This window comes from Phoxinus phoxinus, assembly GCF_949152265.1.
Source record: "Phoxinus phoxinus genome assembly, chromosome: 5".
In the NCBI taxonomy this organism is placed as follows: Eukaryota; Metazoa; Chordata; class Actinopteri; order Cypriniformes; family Leuciscidae; genus Phoxinus; species Phoxinus phoxinus.
In genome coordinates, this window is record NC_136880.1 from 21,293,195 (window position 1) to 21,309,820 (window position 16,626).

Below are 16,626 nucleotides of genomic sequence, written 5' to 3' on the forward strand. Positions count from 1 at the left end.
CGGGTGACGCCAGGCAGTTCAAAAGAGTCAGGCATAACTCTTTCCCTCCTTGGAAAACCTTGCTAAACAAGAGGAGGGGAAAAAGCGAAGCTAGTGCCATGAGGCCCCTGTGATCGCTGACACTGTGGCCCTCAGAAGCCCGCTTCATTCGGTCAGAATCTCACTGAGGATGGGGGAACCTCTCCACTGCAGCGCATTTCAGACAGTGTGGCAGAGAGCCAACTTCAGCTGCCACGTAATGAAATCTTTGTAAATTACACTTTGGGGCTAATTAGAAGGAAGATACGGCTGTGTGTTGTGGTGGTTTTTTGTGTGTGGTTTTTTTACATTTGTTGTTGTTTCTCGCTGTAGCAATCTGCCTTCGAAAACCTTCACTCAGGGACAATCGCATAATCAAAACAGCATGTTCATTTCACTCTAATGAATAGTGCTTCTGGTGGACTTTTTAAACTGTTCTTTAAGTGCCGTCCTCAACCAGCTGCATTTTATGCACACAAAAACTTCAAAACTTATCCAGAAATAATGTAGAATCTGCATCTAACCAGACAGCGCAGCAAAAAAAAAATCAATAAAAAATGGTATGTCACAATAAGTCGAGTTTATAAAACTCAGATGGGCATTAACAAAACCATGAGGCAGAGTATTCAAGCGAACAGTCAGAATCACAATTTAATAACATCCTAGAATCATATCCTCTAACTAAAGCCATTGATATTCTCATATTCTGTTGTCTATAAACAAAAATAACATGAGAAAAAGCCTATAGCTTTCAATGCAGCATGACTTAACCACACAAAGTAAAATGCTGTATTCAGTAATAAACTTTAGCTCAGCTGCACAAATTATAACCATAGCACACAAAATAATAATAATAATAATAATAGCTATCTATTTGAGGAATCTGAATGCTGTATAAATTACCAGATATTTGAATAGCCTTTTTGTGTTATTGTTGTAATATCAGAACTTTCACATGAGGCAGTCTAAATATCTAATAACGCATATTCTCACAAGACACAATACATCACTATATTAAAGAGCTCTGTAGCAAAAAAAAATCTATATTTCAATATTCAGCTTAATGTGATAACTGGATTTAAACAAAGACTTGCAAGTTTTCGCTTTCTGTTCTCTATGCGAGACAGGAAAACCCACCTGTTTTTTCTTTTATTTCACACAGGACGTTGAATAGAGCCGGCTTCATTCTGTGACAGTTCAGTGCATGTTTCCTAAAAACACAAACAGAAAATAAATAACAAGCCGTCACTATGCATGACCTGTCAAAACTGTCATAACACAGATATTAGGCTTAGAAGGAATGTCTGCTATGTGTGATGGAAATTTTGAGTATTTTACAAATGGTTTTTGATAGAAGACAGCTGAAAATGGCACTAAATTGCGCAGCACTTTTGGAAGTGATAAAATGTGTTAAACGAGCAAAAAAAAAAAAGTGTAATATTTCACGTGCATCATAGAGAGCAGCATGAAGTGGATTGCAAAGTGGAAATGCTATCAAATACTCAATTAAGGTGACTGGCTGTTTTCCTTTAAAAAAAAGTAGAACAACAAAAATGTCATAAATAAATATCAAACAACAAATATAAATTACATGTCAGTCTAAGAGTATTTCAATATGCATGATAATTATTAAGAAGGCTTTAAAAGTCAAGTTGTTCAAATATGATTTCAAATGTAAAATGTTTGCATTCATTTCAAAGTGTTTTAGAAACACCTGTGTTGACAGTAAGGCTAATAGGGTCAAGTGAATGAATTTGTCATAAATTAGACTTCATCTTACTGTCTTATTGATTTTAATTACTATAAATTGATGTTATATTGCATTAAAAAAAAAACAAATTAATTTGTAAAGTACAAGATTTAACAACGTTCCTTCGATATACAAAGAGGTATAGGCTACATAAACACTGTAGAAGCCACATTGTCATTGTAGACTTATGAACTTTCTGACAAATAAGTACGATTCAAAAAAATTACGAATGAATGCTCAGTAACATTTATTTAATTATAAGATACGTGCAGTCCAAAAACTAGGACTGAATCCACCCGCAACATGTAGTAAGTCTATATGGCACTGAATCAATGCGCCTTCTCATTTGTAACCTGCGAGATCCGGAGCAATTGGAAATCGAAACGATGCATCTGGGAAGAAGAAGACGACAGCTCCAGATTGTGCATAGAGGCGTTCGGAAGTGGCTGTAACATATTTGTAATGCAATATAAAAAATGTACGCCTGCATAAAAGTTTGAAAGAAGACGCAAAAAGAAAGTCGGTGCGCTTCGGGTGGTGCGTCAAAATATAAAGCAGCTGACGTGTTTCAGTAGCTACTATTAAGTTAATAATAAAAAGATAGCATGCATACACTCTTAGATATATAGCCTACCTGGCCTGTGCCTCGTCCAGACTTTGGTCGGTTATGGTCATGATTTGTTGTAATATGTCTCCAATGTCCTGTTTTCTTCCCTCGCCGTCCGCTCCTCCCGTGCCATCCTGCATATGCTGCGCCAGGCCGGGGTGTCCGGCCATGCCCACCCCGTGAGAGGAGTGCATCAACCGGGGCTGATCATCCATCCTCGCCGCTGTTCTCTAGACTCTGGTGACTTTTTCAATTCTTCCCTAGGAGAAGGAAAATTCCTTCAGAAACTCTCGCCGTCACTCCCCCTTTCGCTTTCTGGATGTCTGGAGCGCGCTTACAACATGGAGAGAGGGAGAGAGGGGAGAAAAGGCAAAGCTCCCTCTCACAGCTGGTTTGGGTGAAATCTGATCTGGAGAGCTGCTTTAGGATCAAGCCACTCCTGCTCTTGCCACCAAAGCCAAGACAACAGAGCCCAACTTTGTCTGAGGGCTGCTGTAATCCTGTGTAATCTGCGACTCTGCCGCGTAACTCCTTGTTTCCTTTGACAGCTTTACGACTGAAACAGCTCTAAGACGTGCTTTGAAGGCGTTAAACGTGGGGAGAGAAGTGCTTTTGTTTCGCACAGGTCTGCTGGCAACACTGACACATAACGGGAGGCTCCGCCCACCAACACTGGCACACAGCGATGGGGAACCGCCCATTGCCCGTGATTGGACGAGAGCGCGCTGTTGTCCCCGCCTCGGTTCTTCCACGGTACGTCAATCATATTCCCGAGGAAGGTGGGTCGCCTTAATAAGCTTTAAGATGTGGCGTTAGCGCTTGGACTGGACAGGGTGGTAACACGGTGATGGATAGGGGTTGAAGATGAAAATAAATAATGGCGTTTGGCGTAAAGCCTCCGTGTCCGCTCGGGACTTCCATGTTATCTTATTCTGTAAATGAATGTGGTCATTTAAGATCTGTTTTCATTTGATGCCACCGGTGACATTTATGAACAACTATTATTTTTGCGTTTGAAGGGTCCAAACAGAGTTGTTAATGTATTTTACACAAAGTTGTCAAGTATAAATCAAACATGGCTGGTGTAAATAGTCATATGACCAGAGGTGTTTGTACATAATCTATTGAATCATACAGATTAGATTACCCTGTCATATAAATCAAGATCATAATAAACATGTAGTGTAAGATGGAGGGAGATCACTTTAAGAACAATGGCATTTACTTAAGAACAATGGCCTTTAAATTGTAACACAGATGTAAATTTGGCACATGCCATGTTGATGATGCATCAGCCAATGTATTATTAAGGGAAATAAATAGAAATATTTAAAGAATTTGTCATCATAGCACAAAATTAAAAATTTTGAGAACAAAATGTTATACACACACATGCATATGTTTCATACGGATGTTGAATATTGATATATAGCCGTTTACATTTTTAAAAAAGTAGGAAAATAAGATGCCTTGTTGCAAAACATGTTGAGAATCAATTTTATATATATATATATATATATATATATATATATATATATATATATATATATATATATATATAGCTTATTCCAGAGTCTTTAAAAAAAAAAAAAGAAAGACCTTCATGGTGCTGAAAGACACCATGGTCACTCAATGTGTCTTGGAAAAATGATCAGACAGGTAGTTTGCTCAGCCATGTGGTCTATTTAACGGTATTAAATTCACTGGCTATTGACATGGAGCTCAGAATGTGGCAGAAATGTCACGCTCTGGCTGCAGGTGCTGGGAAAAGGACCAATAAAGAGAGTGTTAAAGAGGCCATTTCTGATGCCTGAGTACCCATCACTGGAACAAATATTCCAGAAGCACCACTCCAACTATTCATGTGATGTCTCATCCCCTTGCTCAACATATGAGGTGTGTCACCTTCCATTATGTTCCTTATGAGAAACGACACCACTTTAACCTGTCCTACTTAGACTGCTGACATATACTGGCCGTGTAGGTAATATCTCAACTTTTTTATTGGAAACAATATCATCAATTTCAGAGAGCAAACAGATATGTGAAGGATAATGTATAAATCAGTCAATGCATTTGACTATATATTCAGAGCTCATGTATTAAATGCAGCTGGTTTACACAAAAAACCTACTAAGAAAGAACAAGTGCCAAATTACAAATAATTGAAAATTATAAATGTAATACTTAATTTATTATAGCTTTATCCTATCTATATGAACAACCACCTCGTTAACATGCATGAGAAAAAGCTATTTTTTGGTGTTGTGATTTCATATGAATTCGTACAATATGATTTGTACAAAAACATACGATTGTTTAAAAAAAAAAGCATGAAGGTCCACCCCTAAACTTAAAGGCCCACTGAAGTGCCTTGGAACGCGCAGCTTTGTATGATGCGTTGACGTAATTTCCACCAAAACAGGAAGCTAAGGCGCGACATATTGAATGGCTCCTCCCCCTTTTCAAATAGCCAATAGCGTTTAGTTTACCTCACAGACTGCTATTCGTACTTTCCAGCACCATGGAAGCGAATCCGAGCGCTGATGATACATTGGATTCAATAGAAGAGGTGTGAATAAATTCAAGCCATTTCATTCTTAACCAACGAACATTTGGAAAATGGAATAAAATTCAAGCGTTTGAGCAACCGAATACACATCTCCAACCCATATTGCTCCGTGACATGTCAACGGCCGCTTTGTCCAGGTGGTATTTATAGCATAGGGGTCGGGACGCTTTAGATTCTGGAGAGCATTTGATTGGACAGAAGATGTGATGAGAAGCTGAAGTCTGTGGTGATGTCATAAAAATCCGTGATCTATTTTAGCGGAAACTAGGGACTAAGTTTTGAATGCTTATATCTCCTAAATGTACATTCTGTCATTATTTTGGAACACACACTAGCTTATTCATAGCCTTAAGGCCAACATATTCTAAAAGCTAAAAAAAAAGTACATTTTGATTTCAGGGGGCCTTTAACCGTCAATGGGGTATAAGCAAGCAGATTGTATTAAAACGCATGAATGACATCATACAAATGTATACAAATTAGTCATCGAAACAAAATAGTTACGAATTGCAATGAGCAACTCCTGCAATTCGTATAAGGTGTACTGGAACAACTTGATGTTTCTCTGCGAATAATGGCAAAATGGGATCACTCTTGGTAAAAGACATTTTTCACATCGTGGCAGAAGCTAAATCGATCAATCAGATTTCTCATTAGTTGAAGAAGAGAAGGAACTAGTTAATGATGAAAGGAATCGGCCCTGCTGCTGTGATAGTATCTGAAGACTGCTGGGCTGGAACAGATGTATAGGCTAAGTGACCTTCCTCTGTAAAACCAGACCACACTGATTGTCTGACCTCTTCACAGCTATAGCCTACAGCCAGAACAGACTCTACAGCATCATACCGTAGACACACAGCTCAATGTCAAACATCTTCAAACGAAACAGGGAAGAATACGGCGTTTTTGCACCAAGTATTGACTCACAAACAGTTGGCTGCTTATATACTTGTCCAGAAATGTTAGCAAAAAATGTAACTGCTGCATAAACAGTATGAACATCTCTTATTAATGAAGAAAAATGCAACATAGGCTTGAATATAGCCTTTTGATATAGTTTGCCATATTTGAACATTTCCCGGTCATTCTAGCAGTGTCAGAAATTGCCCGCACATTAAAAAAAACGATGCCCAGTCTGAATTTACAATGAGCTTCACGCAGCAAATAACACACTTACAGATATTTGACATTCTCTTGTAGACACTTGAACTCTTGTGGTTTGAATTTAGAGTAGTTTGGTTTTCCCTACCGATCAGCACTTCTGTATTCCCAGCGGTGAGAGGAGCACATTGTGCTGCTGCCGAACACTTTTCTAGCTCACTCGTTTCATTCATATTTATGCCAGCTCATCTAAATTGTCCTCTCTAATAACGTGTGATCTGCATACGCTCACTTATATCAAGCACATCCATCTTTTTCAAAGCTTTGGAAACATTTAAATAGGTATGAATGGTTGTGCAGTGTGACGCTGGATAGTTGGGTCAATCAAAAATAAGAGAGTCCACGATAAAGAAAAGGAAAACTCTAGTGTAAAACACGTGACAAGTTTTAGAAATGTACTCTTTATTCATATTGGTTTCATTTGGTTTCGAAAAACCTTTATATAAATTACAAGAAAAGTTTTGATTTAATGACTCAAACATAAAAATGTCATGTTTTGTAACCATTAAAAAATAAGTAATATATTCCCTTGCACCTTAAATACATGCGTGTTAGCATATTACAGTAATCATTACGGTTTTTTTTTTTTTTTTTTTTACCTAAGAAAAAGTATGACAAATCATGAGTCATTAATTAATACATTTCATTACGTTTATGTGGATTCGGACCACATGAAACCTGAACCACAAGATCCATCTTGCCTTGTAATAAATTGTCAATTTTTTATATTACTTGCCACAGCTGGTTGCAAAATATAGATGAATACATCTAAACACAAGCAGTATCAAATTTAACATAAGTCAGAAAACATAAAACCAGAACAGAACAACCAAACATAATATGACAAGAACTGACAAAGAAAGAACTGAAGGAAACACAGGGTAAAAAATACAATAAACAACCCAATCAACTAAATGAACAACGGGTGTGCAAATGAATCAAATAATGAATCACCAAGGAAACAAACTGAAAACTAGGACACAGAACTGAAACATAATACAAAACCCACCCAAAACAACCCAAACTCAGAATACATGTTACATTACTGTTAGGGGCCAAGCACCAAATGTGTGTATTGTAATCGGTAGTGTTCTTCTTCATATTCTTACGCTCTTGAGTCTATGGCAGCTTATAGAAACACTTGCGGGAAAGTTATGAAATTTGGCACACAGATAGATGACAGTCACCACATGATGAACTGTCACCACAGCCTTTTTGTAGTCTCTAACTCAATCGCTCTAGCGCCACCAACTGTCCAAAGTTGCACTCATGTTTATGTTAATAACTATTAAACCGTAAGGGCTAAAAACAAAATTCAAGCTCAAACTCCTCTTAGAACCTTTGTCCGATTTTCACGAAATTCGAGTCAGATCATCTTCAGACCATGCCGGCAAAAAAGTTACAGATTTCGTGTCGATAGACAAAACCGTTTTTGTATACCGCATCAACAAATATGACTGCAATGCTTTGTCATATTGACACCGTGCCACCTATTAGTCAAAAGTGATAAACCATTAAATCATAATACTAGTGACTGTCTTTATGATTTTCAGCCATTTTGCCTAAAATCATCTTAATAAGTCTTAAATTGCTCATTGTTGCAGTTCGTCTGATGCTCCCAGTCATAATGGCATGACTTATCATTCCTTTTTTTGTGCATGGCCTCTTAATAGCTGCTTGTGGCTATATTTATTATTATTCACAATTTATTTTTATTAAAACATGCATCATAATAGATGTGGTTTTAAGTCATTGTTTATATTAATTGCACTTTTAATGTATTTTTTAAATGAACTAATAATCGCATACAAAAAATGAGCATCACAATTCATGACTCTTAACTCTGAGCGAATTAAATATTAGCCTCTTTTTTTGGCTTCTCATTTTTACAACTGGTGATCTTCGACACCAGACATACAAAATAGAGGGAAACTCTAAAGGTTATGATGTCACTTTGCGATGACAAGGGATGGAGCGCAATTAACATGTTACAAAATATGAACGTTTTTTTTTTTTTTTTTTTTTTTTGCGTGCAACATTGTGAAGGATTTCCAGAAGCTTTGGGTTTCATTATAAAAAACCTTTGTGATTTAATCTATCAATCATTTATTATTCTTAAGTAAGACATTAGATTCTCATCACCTCTGTCATGCCACGATGTAACAGAGGCTGAATAAAGCACTTCATGACACGTCTATTGATCAATGTTGCACGGTGAGTGCAGACCAGGTTGAGAAGACATTGCAGCGCTGCAAGCTTCAAGTACATCTCTCAGGGGGAGGCTGTGATGAAATATTCAGTTGTTTGGGGCGCCGTATCCCCCAAGCATGTATAAAAGGCAGTGTGAAATAGAGAGACCTGGACACAGCTTGAGTCTGCATCAAGTGCAAACCTGAAAACCTCTCCATCTCGCAGACTTCAGGTGGAGCTAGAGGAATTAAACTTTCATTGAGCTTTAAATGGGTTACAGGTCAGCGGTTGATTCAGCATTTTGCGCTTTGCTAAAGCTTTGGGGATAAGAAGAAATCTACCTGTTCACTTAGCATCGCACCTCTGAGAAAAAAAGCTGTCTTTTTTTTTCAGTCATTACCTTCAATGTTATAAAATACAGCCAAACACACAAACCCCGTGATCTGAGTGATTTCAAACCCGATCAAAAAGCAGGAACAATGTTACCCTGCTATTTCATATGCAAAAGGCTATTTTCCATAGAAAAATGCTGAAACGTTGGTTATTGGCAACTTTAGCTCATCTAAATGTCCCTTTTTGAGTGTTTCTCCCGATCATCCCTCCACAAGGCTGTCAGTTTCCTAGGCCATTGTGAGGATACACACCACGCAGCTCTTCCTGACCACAGTAAAAAGGGAGCGGGACCTGTCATAAAGCATTCTCATTTACGGCTGCAGGGTGGATGCTTGGAGGAATAGAGAGAGAGAGAGAGAGAGAGAGAGAGAGAGAGAGAGAGAGAGAGAGAGAGAGGGAGAGGGAGAGAGAGGGAGAGGGAGAGAGAGAGAGAGAGAGAGAGTAAATGTCAAGAGATGCTACTGGAAGGCCACTCAGCACCTCCCAGCCTCCCATGCGAAAAGGCCACTTAGAGCAGTGGGCAGATAGCAGGCTGAGTTTATGTGCTGACCCAGCGCTCCAAATCAAACTTACAAATAGCAGGGGCTGGGCGGGCTGGGCGGGCTGGGCCGGGGGAGGCTGGGGAATGAGAAAGACATTGAAGGAGAGAGAAATTGAGAAAAGAAATAAACAGGACTAACAGAGACCTACATGTTTAACAATGACAACACATCATCCACCTTAGCTTACAGTAAATGCAGGTTTGGGAACTGAGCACCTGAATAAGAACTCAATTGACCCTTCGCAGGAAGCTTGATTGACAGGTGATCTGACCAATCATACTTTGCCATCCGCCATTTTGTTCATTTTGTTAGTAGATTAACATGGGAGGATTTGAACTTGAAAAATGGAGTGCACTGACGCCGGTCCGCGGTTAAAACAACATTCCTTCTTATGTTCATTCATGTTTAATTGATGCTATAAATGAACTAGAAGGAAGAGATGATCGGTTCACGAGCAGCTTTAACTGATGCTCTACAGCGATCTGTCACGACACATTAAAGAGCCACAAAACGGTATTTATTGTTTAAATTTCTTTAAAAAAATGACCAAATTTGAAAAGTGAGATTTTGTTAAATACGTTTAATATCAAAAGTAACCAAAAAGTAGCCTGGTCTGTCCTGTCTGTCAGTGTGTTGTCAGTCTCCTCTCTGCTCCGCGATGTATTTTCACTGCGTGAGAACATGGTGTGGCATGAGAGCGGCGTAGCTTGTCGGACATGTAAGGGTTAATGCCCGACGAGGTGTCCATTGTCAGGTTTTAATGGACGACGGCGAGGTGTGAACCGGCCGACGCGCAGCGGAGGACGGTTGCCTCCGCCGAAGTCCATTAAAACCTGACAATGGACACCTCGAAGGGCATTAACCCGCTTATACCATGGTCACTTGCCAAATAACACATTTTTAAAACATTAGTTTATATTTTAATTAGTTTTACAATCAAAATCTAAAGTTACAAGTTACAAACAATAACTTGGTTTCCTTGGTTACGCCTGACAGTTTATTTAGGTGTCCTCTATCACTTTTTAACGGACACCCTGCAGCCAATCAGAATCGAGTATTCACCCAGACCATGGTATAAAGCGACAGTAACTAAGGGGGGCGGGTCTTTGCGAACGGTCAATTCTCAATCAAATTAAACTGTGTTCACACTTGGCAGGTTTGGTTTGGTTAAAACAAACTATAGTGGGATTACTCTGTTAGTGCAGTTCATTTGAATAAGTGTGAACACTGCCATCTGAAACCGGACCAAAGACATCTAAAAAAACAGGATGTGATGACTGTCACATGTACGCACATAGGAGCGCATTTAGCCCAGCGAACATCATTGTATTGGATTTTAGGTAAGTTCTGTCACAAAATATATGTAATTAAAGCTGTTTATATATATACACTAGGGGTGTAATGGTGCATGTATTCATCCCGAACCGTATGGTACGGACTGCATGCAGTCGCACTTCAAATAGATTCAGTCACAGTCACAGGCGATCCACACTCCAAAACAGAAGGGGGTGCGCGTGGCAGTGTAGCGCTGTTTGCTATCAGTAAAAAGTGCAGAAGAACTAGATGGGATGATAGATATAATTTACATCTCTCAACTAGTGTTTCAACTGCGGAAAGATACACTATATTGCCAAAAGTATTGGGACACTCCCTCCAAATCATTGAATTCAGGTGTTCCAATCACTTCCATGGCCAAAGGTGTAAAAAAATCAAGCACCTAGGCATGCAGACTGCTTCTACAAACATTTGTGAAAGAATGGGTCTCTCTCAGGAGCTCAGTGAATTTTAGCGTGGTACAAGCTTATTGCCACCTGTGTTATTATAACAAAGTGGAAGCAATTGGGACAACAGCAACTCCATACAGCAACTCCTCTGTAAAATTACAGAGCGTGATCAACGCATACTGAGGCTCACAGTGCGCAGAAGTCGCCAACAGTCAATAGCTACATACCTCCAAACTTCGTGTGGCCTTCAGATTAGCTCAAGAACAGTGCGTAGAGATGTTCATGGAATGGGTCAGCAGCTGCATCCAAACCTTAAATCACCAAGTGCAATGCAAAGTGTGGGATGCAGTGGTGTAAAGCACACCGCCACTGGACTCTAGAGCAGTGGAGACGTGTTCTCTGGAGTGACGAATCGTGCTTCTCTGTCTGGCAATTCGATGGACGAGTCTGGGTTTGGCGGTTGCCAGGAGAACGGTACTTGCCTGACTGCACTGTGCCAAGTGAAACGTTTGGTGGAGGGGGGATTATGGTGTGGGCTTGTTTTTCAGGGGTTGGGCTTGGCCCCTTAGTTCCAGTGAAATGTACTCTAATGCTTTAGCATAACAATACATTTTGGACAAGTTCATGCTCCCAACTTTGTGGGAACAGTTTAGGGATTGCCCCTTCCTTTTCCAACATGACTGCACACCAGTGCACAAATCGAGGTCCATAAAGACATGGTCATGGATGAGCGAGTTTGGTGTGGAGGAACTTGACTGGCCTGCACAGTGTTCTGACCTCAACCCGATAGAACACCTTTGGGATGAATTAGAGCGGAGACTGCGAGCCAGGCCTTCTCATCCAACATCAGTGTCTGACCTCACAAATGCGCTTCTAGAAGAATGGAAAAAAATTCCCATAAACACACTCCTAAACCTTGGGGAAAGCTTTCCCATAAGAGTTGAAGCTGTTATAGCCAACTCCACATTAAACCCTATGGATTAAGAATGGGATGTCATTAAAGTTCATTTGCATGTAAAAGCAGACGTCCCAAAACTTTTGCCAATAAAGTGTATCAATAAAACAGCTTGAGAATAATAACCAACTTTACATTACAGCATTACATTTACCTCAGGCATTTAGTGTCGACAGCAGGTTGGGATAGGAAAGTGTCCACACAGAATCCCGCCAGTAGTAGGTCATCCGGGTACTTTTTGCCAACTCTTTTATGAGTACTGTGAATTCAGACATACTTCTTTTGACACATACTGCTTTTCGCCTACTATATAGTAGGGAAATAATTTTGGATGCAGCCATCGTTCACCTTAACGGAAGCGTGAAACATAAATCCTACGAGCCAACTCACCACATATAATGACATGTGATACACGTTATTTAAAATACAAACAAAATTTACATTTTTTGGGGCATGCATACATCATTAGACAGGTAATGAACATAATCAAGCTAACATTTATAATTTACTCATGGCTGAAATGTTGCACATATGTACAATCACATTTATTTATCATAATCTGCATTGAATAACATTTAAAATAATACTATAATGAAGATATCCCTTCTGCTGTTGTTCATGAATACCAGTAGGGATGTTGTACAATGAGGATGCTGTCATGTCGCCAGAAAGAGTCATCAGTGTTCTAATGTTATAAATGTAATGATTATTATCATTATTATTAATGTGTAGTGACCCAGTATCCTTACTGTCCTTACCAGTGCCCGTATTCGTGTACATGCTATACTAGTCACAACCTAAAAAGCTAAGGAGTTGATTAAGACCCACCTCTAGTTTAAATTAAGATTGACATTATGAGTTTCGTAGTATTTTATAAAAATAAAAAATTTAATTAAATGTTTGCCACATTTTTTATATTAATATGTAGTTGAGACCAATTATTGCACTGCATTGCATTCACTCTAAAACCATACATTTTGTAATTATTTGTTTTGCATTTATTTATTACTGAAATTATGTCATTTAATTTCTTTCTTTTACAAATATTTATTCTTTAAAAATACTAAAAACAAAAATCTGTAATGGAACTGTTAAGGAACCAGAATTGTTCAGAGGAATCAGAACCAGAATTGCTCAATTCTTTATGATTTCCATCCCTAAGCGTTAACATGACTTTTTAAACCATCACACTCAATACTTATTTTTCTTCTTTCCTCTTTAAAAAGTGTTAGGAAGGGGAAAAAAACTAACTAATGCAGAATGAATTTTCAGTGCTGTTCATGGCATTTTTCAGGCTTATTTGCATTAATGAAATGGCTGTTCCTTGTCACAGTGTGTTGTCTTTTATTCCCCCTCCCTTTCTTTATGCCGTCTCTAAAATCCCAGTGCGACTCCTCGCGGGAGTGCTGTGGGAAAATCCGACTGTCAGTGACGACAAGACAAATGAATCGCGATGTCAGGCGCGTCTGACTTCAACGATGACAGATTGAGAAGAACTGTCCCTCTGTCGACAGGCATGCTTCAGTTTCGAATTAATAAATCTGAATAAAATATTTCCCCTCTCATAATAAGGAGCTCTGCCGTATGTTTCCATTCCCAGTGAGCGTGTGCGGTGAGTGACCGAGGTGGACAGAGAAGACAAGCTAACCGTAATTCCACCTGGCTATCAGATTCCAGTCTGTCAGTGTTTGTGTTTCTCTAGAAAACATACAAACAAACAATAAAAAGGAAGGAAGAGGAAGCTCTCCACTTCTCGACAACATCCAGCAGTCAGTGAAATATTATTTGCATTGTATTTAGATTTGAGAAATTAATGACCACTGAATTACTTAAAGAGTAGTAATTTTCTTTTGATTTTGAGGTGAAATGTTACCTGGACATGCATTCCATCACCTATTCATAAATTGGGATGTATATTGTGAAATACTGTGGGAAAATGTAGGGAGAGGAATTTCGATGAGTGTCCAAAACTGTTTCTCAACATAGTTTCATAATATCACCTAACAAAATAAAAAAACAGGAGTCTATATGTCTGTCGCAACAATTTTCCACAATCCGAATTGATTTATTGCAGAGAGCAGCTGCTTTAATTGCCGTAACTAATGACCTTTTAGTCTGGCAAACAAAATCCCTTAAAAATGAGGATAACCAAGCAATCGTATTGTTAAATAGGTGTAAATGGTGCTGGAACAATAGGGAAAGCCTCCCCTGGAATCTGTGGCCCACAAGGAGCAGGATAATGTATGTGAACATCTGGTGTGTGCAGAGGGCTGCCAGGACAAGACAAAGCCACGTGTCCAGGCATGGATGCACACACACGGTCCCCGGCGACACACACATGGACACCTCACCTGGCCAGCCTCAAAAAAAGAGGAATAAAGATTCAGAGGAACAATGGCTCCCGTAATAGAACTGGCTGGTGCTGAAAAGAGCTGAGGATAAAAGAGAAAATGCTGAAAGAAATGAGGAAAGAAAGAAAGAGAGCGAGAAAGAAAGAAAGAACACATCCATGCCTACAGGGCAAAGAGTATATAGCTAGTGATGGAAAGGAAATCTGCATCTAAATGTGACAAATCTTTATGCTCAAAGGCTTAGCAAATGAATATGCATGAGAGAATAAAATTATATGCCTTTAAGCGGGGCACTTATTGTGTGTGTTCACCCTCAGAGGATTTTCAAAGGTACAGCTGAATATGAAGACAATATACTGCGGAATCAAATAGCGAATACGGCCATATAAAAAAGCCCTCGGCCAAGTGTAAATGTCATGACACCATTCAATGTCATGCAGACTGGAGCCTCAGAGGGTTCAGGCAATGCAGAGAAAGATTAGATATCTGCAATTGCAATCCATAAAATTCAAGAGCAGTTTTAACAACTTCTAGATACAATAGTGCACATTGTTTTAGTACACAGTTGTCTATTGTGGCTGGTCAATCACAACATTCACATTCAGTATGCTACCACAGAAATTGCAAGTAAATTTCACAAATAATTACAAAGGCAAGTATACACTGAATTATGTGCCAATTTGAAGTACTGAAATTACATTTTGAAAGACTGAAAAATAGTATTTCCTTGTAAAACAATATTTTTTACCGTACGGTTAAAGTCTCTCATATCACTCAGTCTCTCTCGTCTCACATAATACAAACTCAAATTAAAATCTCTTAATGTCCACTTATTTGTTAACTGATCACCCTGTCAGTTTACTTTGGGATTTTGACCAGTACATTATCCCTTAAATACTGCATTTAATGTATGTATTGTCCTTTTAAATATGTAAAAAAGTATACATATGCTACTAAAGGGATATGTATTTTTTTTTTAATTGCATTTCTTTCAACATTACTCATTTCGTTCCAAAGCTTTCTTTCTTCTTCGGAACATAAAAGATATCGTAAAGAATGTTTTGCAATTGTGTATGTCAGTGGCGTCCAATAGGCCCTATGCACAGCTGCACTACTTCCTGAACTTAAGCAGGGTTCTTTGTTTCCTGTCTGCCAGGATTGGCCAAACTGATTAATCCAGGTGTGTCTGATTATTGTTGTTGGTCAGACACACCTGGTTTAATCAGTTTGGCCAATCCTGGCAGACAGGAAACAAAGAACCCTGCTTAAGTTCAGGAAGTAGTGCAGCTGTGCATAGGGCCTATACACTTTTGGACCCCATTGGCTTTTATTGTATGGACCAAAAAACATTTTCTTTTGTGTTCCACAGAAGAAAGTCATACAGGTTTGGAAAGACGTGAAGGTGAGTACAGTTTTTATCCAGATGGGGTCTGGCAGCTGTGGCCATCATCCACAACCATATTTGGTTTAGATTGGGGGGTGGGGGGTGGGGGGATACTTGTTATAATGGACTATGTGATGCAAGGTAGACCACAAAATGTCTTAGCCTCAGGTTAGAGCTGAAGAACCTCTGCTGGACAACACAGTAAGAGCACGACGGGGAGGGGAAGTTAGAGATGAATGGGCCATCAAATATTGAAGAAATGTCAGATGAAAACAAGAAGCATCATTTGAAAAAGGCACTAAATGTGCAGCGCAATCAGCATGAAGATGGTTGGGAAGATCGCAGAACCGTGGCATGGAGTTTTGTGGCAAGCTGGTTAAAAGAACACATTTTGACATTCAACAATTTTTGTTTAGCCACTAATGCTGCCCATACTCTGCATGACTTCAAAAGTCGTCAGATTGCTGTCTTGTTCACATACACAACAGTCTGTGGTTGCTGATGTCAGTTGTATTTCACAGGTATCTGTGCTTCTTAAACCTGCAAATCGTGATGCATCTTCGATAATTCAAACACAACCGTCTGTCACTCACGTAAACGAGCAGATTTCCCTTTTTTTGAGCTTTCGTCTGCGCTCTCCATTGACTTTCGGTGAGCAATCCATGTTAAAATGTGTGTCTGGGTAACAAAACATGAGGAATAAAGACTAATCCTAATAAAAAAAGAATAATAATAAAAATACTAATAAAGCCATTTCTCGCTTTTCTCTCTCTTTAGAGTATGGAAGCTTATTTCTGCCTTGGAATTAAAAAATATTAAAGATAACTGCGACTTTCTCAGAATTGCAAATTTATCTTGCAATTCTGACATTTTATCTCACAATTCTGACTTTTTTCTCACAATTGCAAGTTTACATCTTGCAATTCTGACTTCTTTTCTCAGAATTCTGAGGTATAAGTTATAAAGTCTAGTTCTGAGG

General features: G+C 38.9%; 1 protein-coding gene across 2 annotated transcripts in view; it reads right to left on the minus strand.

The window, feature by feature from the left end:
• The window catches only part of pbx1a (pre-B-cell leukemia homeobox 1a), an 88,775-nt gene that overhangs the window by 56,220 nt on the left and 15,929 nt on the right, over positions 1-16,626 (minus strand). Inside the window, exons 2-3 of one of the 2 annotated variants that reach the window (XM_079611911.1) lie at positions 2,403-2,635; positions 1,156-1,229 (exon numbers count right to left, since the gene is read on the minus strand). In XM_079611911.1, the coding sequence (XP_079468037.1) occupies positions 1,156-1,229; positions 2,403-2,590 (262 nt within the window). In that variant the 5' untranslated portion in view covers positions 2,591-2,635. Of the gene's footprint in view, positions 1-1,155; positions 1,230-2,402; positions 3,060-16,626 lie in introns of those variants that run through there. The other variant, XM_079611912.1, reaches the window with a different exon arrangement.